Here is a 3,476-nt window from a genome sequence, read left to right on the forward strand (position 1 = left end):
AACCTCAAATAGTTACACCAAATAAAGATAAAGAGGGGTATTCTATTAAACACAACTATGCCTTACTCAAGTTCCCAAAGAAGATCAAGCAACATTTCATCGATACATTATTCTTTTTATTTTATTAGATATTTTTGAAATCTTTTATTCAATTTTGATAGAAAATAAATGAAAGTTGATATTCTTGAGTAGTCTACTTCCCTTTGAACGATGAATTTCCCTTTTACAAAATATGATCTAAAAACATGATCTCCCTAACATTTTTCTTAAGAAAAATAATGAACGTTTGTTTTTGCTCACCATTCTAAACTTTGGTGTATGCTCACCATACACCTAATCATCTGACACGTGCCATTTCACATAACCTTGGTTAATATTTTTCAAATTTGAAAATGTAACATTTACCACAAAAGTTAGCTAGAATTAGGTAAAAAGACAGTACATGACAAATAATTAAGTGTATGGTGAACCTACACCATAGTTATAGAGCATAAATGTTCCCTTGTTTGTCTTAATTGTTTGGTTACTCAGTGTGACGTGGCATTCCTTTGTTAGACAAATCCTTTATATATGTTTAAAATATAATGATTATTTTTTCACTATATATAGACCTCTCCACTCCAACACCATCCAATATCCCACTTCAAACTTGTAATCCAAAACCAAAACAAAAACCTCAAGCTCTCTCTCTCTCTTCTTTTGCCATCTCTTCCTATTCACACTTTTGTGTTATAGCTTGTCACCAAAATGCACATGTTATCCAGAAACGCTACGTTCAACTCTCACGGCCAAGACTCCTCCTACTTCTTAGGCTGGCAAGAGTATGAGAAGAACCCCTACCATGAGGTCCACAACACAAACGGGATTATTCAGATGGGTCTTGCAGAAAATCAGGTAAATAATTATTATAATTTAGTAGCTTAATTAATTGAACAAACATGCATAAATGTTGCTATACAATGACGTAGCCATAAATTATTCGGTGGGTGGGCTAAGCTAAAATTATTACTACGAAATCAAGTTTTTAATCCTATATTGCCTACATAAAATTATATAATAGTAAAAACTTGAATGTATTAATTTGAAGCAAGAATTTTATGCTATGTTTTCTAGGTTTCTAGCCTTCAAAACTTTCAAGTGAATAAAATAAGGAACCACTTGTGATATGGAAGTTTTAATTTATTATTATTAAATATAATATTGGTTAAAGTGATGAGTTTATATAACATCTATTACCTCTTATTATTCTTAAAAATAGGCTTACTAATAAAAAAATTTCATTTCTTTTGTGAAATATGACAATTAAAAATCATAAACTAACCTAAAAATTAATATTTTTAAGCTTGAAGAACCAAACTCTCCTTATGCTATAGCCTAGGGGAGCCTTGTACTTGGCTCCGCCCTTGTTGTTATATATAGTAATGTTTAGCATATAAATTTTGTACTCATTATTTCAATTTTTTTCAGCTCTGCTTTGATCTTCTGGAGTCATGGCTCGCTAAGAATCCAGACGCAGCTGCATTTAAGAAAAATGGAGAATCCATATTTGCAGAGCTTGCACTCTTCCAAGATTATCACGGCCTTCCCGCATTCAAAAAGGTAAACTTATGTATATAATATAGTGCTCACTTTTCGTTAATGCAATTCAAAGGTACTACTCTAACAAGTAAGTTCTAGCCAGTTGCATATCTGACTCAGCTTTTGATCATTCTTCTTGCAGGCATTGGTAGATTTCATGGCAGAAATCCGAGGGAACAAAGTGACCTTTGATCCCAATCACTTAGTCCTCACCGCCGGTGCAACTTCAGCCAATGAGACCCTCATCTTCTGCCTCGCTGACCCCGGTGAAGCTGTTCTTATTCCTACACCATACTACCCAGGGTACGTATCTTAATAATCACTTGATTATCCTTTTCAATTTATTTTCTTGTTTTACAAACGATTTGAACTTGAGACCTACCAATTTTTCAGTATTCTGAAGTGACTCGTGAACTTCATTTCATGATAAGAAATAACTAAACATTAATTCATCCCTAAAAATATTTTATTACGTTTCTTACAGATTTGATAGAGACCTCAAATGGCGAACTGGAGTCGAGATTGTACCCATTCACTGCACAAGCTCCAATGGCTTCCAAATTACTGAACCCGCTCTACAAGAAGCCTACCAAGAAGCCGAAAAACGCAATCTCAGAGTCAAAGGCGTATTGGTCACGAACCCATCAAACCCATTGGGGACCACAATGACCAGAAACGAACTCAACCTCCTCCTTTCCTTCGTTGAAGACAAAGGCATCCACCTTATTAGCGACGAAATTTACTCCGGCACAGCTTTTAGCTCCGCATCCTTTATAAGCGTCATGGAAGTTCTCAAAGATAGAAAATGTGATGAGAATACCGAAGTTTGGCAGCGAGTTCACGTTGTCTATAGCCTCTCTAAGGATCTTGGTCTTCCGGGTTTTCGAGTCGGGGCGATTTACTCCAACGACGACATGGTTGTGGCCGCTGCTACAAAAATGTCAAGCTTTGGACTTGTCTCTTCTCAAACTCAGCACCTTCTCTCCGCCATGCTATCCGACAAGAAACTTACTAAGAACTACATAGCCGAGAACCAAAAAAGACTCAAACAACGTCAGAAAAAGCTTGTCTCCGGCCTTCAGAAAGCCGGCATTAGCTGCCTCAAGGGCAATGCTGGCTTGTTCTGTTGGGTGGATATGAGCCACTTGCTTAGGTCCAACACCTTCGAAGCCGAAATGGAGCTTTGGAAAAAGATTGTATACGAAGTTCGCCTCAATATCTCTCCTGGATCGTCATGTCATTGCACGGAACCTGGTTGGTTTCGTGTCTGCTTTGCAAACTTGTCCGAGGAAACACTGGACTTGGCAATGCAGAGACTGAAGGCCTTTGTGGGGGAATATTACAACGTCCCCGACGTCACTGGCCGCAGCCAAAGCAGCCAATTAAGCCACTCGAGAAGACGGTCACTCACCAAGTGGGTTTTCCGGCTATCCTTCGACGACCGCAGCCCTATTCCTGGTCGATGAGAGGTAGCCTGTGTTGAATAATTGGCCAAGTGGCCAAGTGGACAAGTCCAAGAAAACTTTAGATTAAACAAACCAAAGTGGAGACAACACATTCCTTGTTTTGGGGAGGAAAATAAGGGAAAATACCTTTGCTTTTGAAAATGTTTTGTTCTCTTCTTCAACACCCGTGAGTGTTGTTTCATTAAAAAAAAAGATAAGTTGGTTTTGGAAAAGAGAGAGAAAGTGTGAGCTCATTTGTTTTCGGTTGAGAAGAAAGAAGAGAGAAGAAAGAGCTTTTCTTCAGAGAGCAAGGGAGAGTTGCAGAGAGCCTAAAACAGAAGAAGAAAGTTGTTGCTTCAATTGGTTAGTAATCATCCACCAAAGTAGTTGTTGTTGTAATAGCTTTGAGCTATATGTATAGAGAAGAAATTATTCATTATATTTCTTTCTCTA

At 37.6% G+C, this 3,476-nt stretch overlaps 1 protein-coding gene across 1 annotated transcript; it reads left to right on the top strand.

Moving 5' to 3' along the window:
- The first annotated feature begins 741 nt into the window (after nucleotides 1-741).
- Nucleotides 742-3,045, top strand: LOC137748841 (1-aminocyclopropane-1-carboxylate synthase). The gene is made up of 4 exons (XM_068489029.1): nucleotides 742-894; nucleotides 1,468-1,599; nucleotides 1,721-1,881; nucleotides 2,063-3,045. The coding sequence occupies exons 1-4, from the start codon at nucleotides 748-750 to the stop codon at nucleotides 3,042-3,044; spliced, it is 1,422 nt and encodes a 473-aa protein (XP_068345130.1). The 5' UTR covers nucleotides 742-747; the 3' UTR covers nucleotide 3,045.
- The last annotated feature ends 431 nt before the right edge of the window (nucleotides 3,046-3,476 follow it).

Source organism: Pyrus communis, chromosome 10 (assembly GCF_963583255.1).
Source record: "Pyrus communis chromosome 10, drPyrComm1.1, whole genome shotgun sequence".
In the NCBI taxonomy this organism is placed as follows: Eukaryota; Viridiplantae; Streptophyta; class Magnoliopsida; order Rosales; family Rosaceae; genus Pyrus; species Pyrus communis.

Excerpts from the sequence above, each read along its gene's own strand:
- LOC137748841 (XM_068489029.1), top strand. The coding sequence starts at position 748 with ATGCACATGTTATCCAGAAACGCTACGTTCAACTCTCACGGCCAAGAC. Across the intron at positions 895-1,467 it reads TGGGTCTTGCAGAAAATCAG|CTCTGCTTTGATCTTCTGGA; the intron begins GTAAATAATTAT and ends AATTTTTTTCAG. Across the intron at positions 1,882-2,062 it reads CCTACACCATACTACCCAGG|ATTTGATAGAGACCTCAAAT; the intron begins GTACGTATCTTA and ends CGTTTCTTACAG.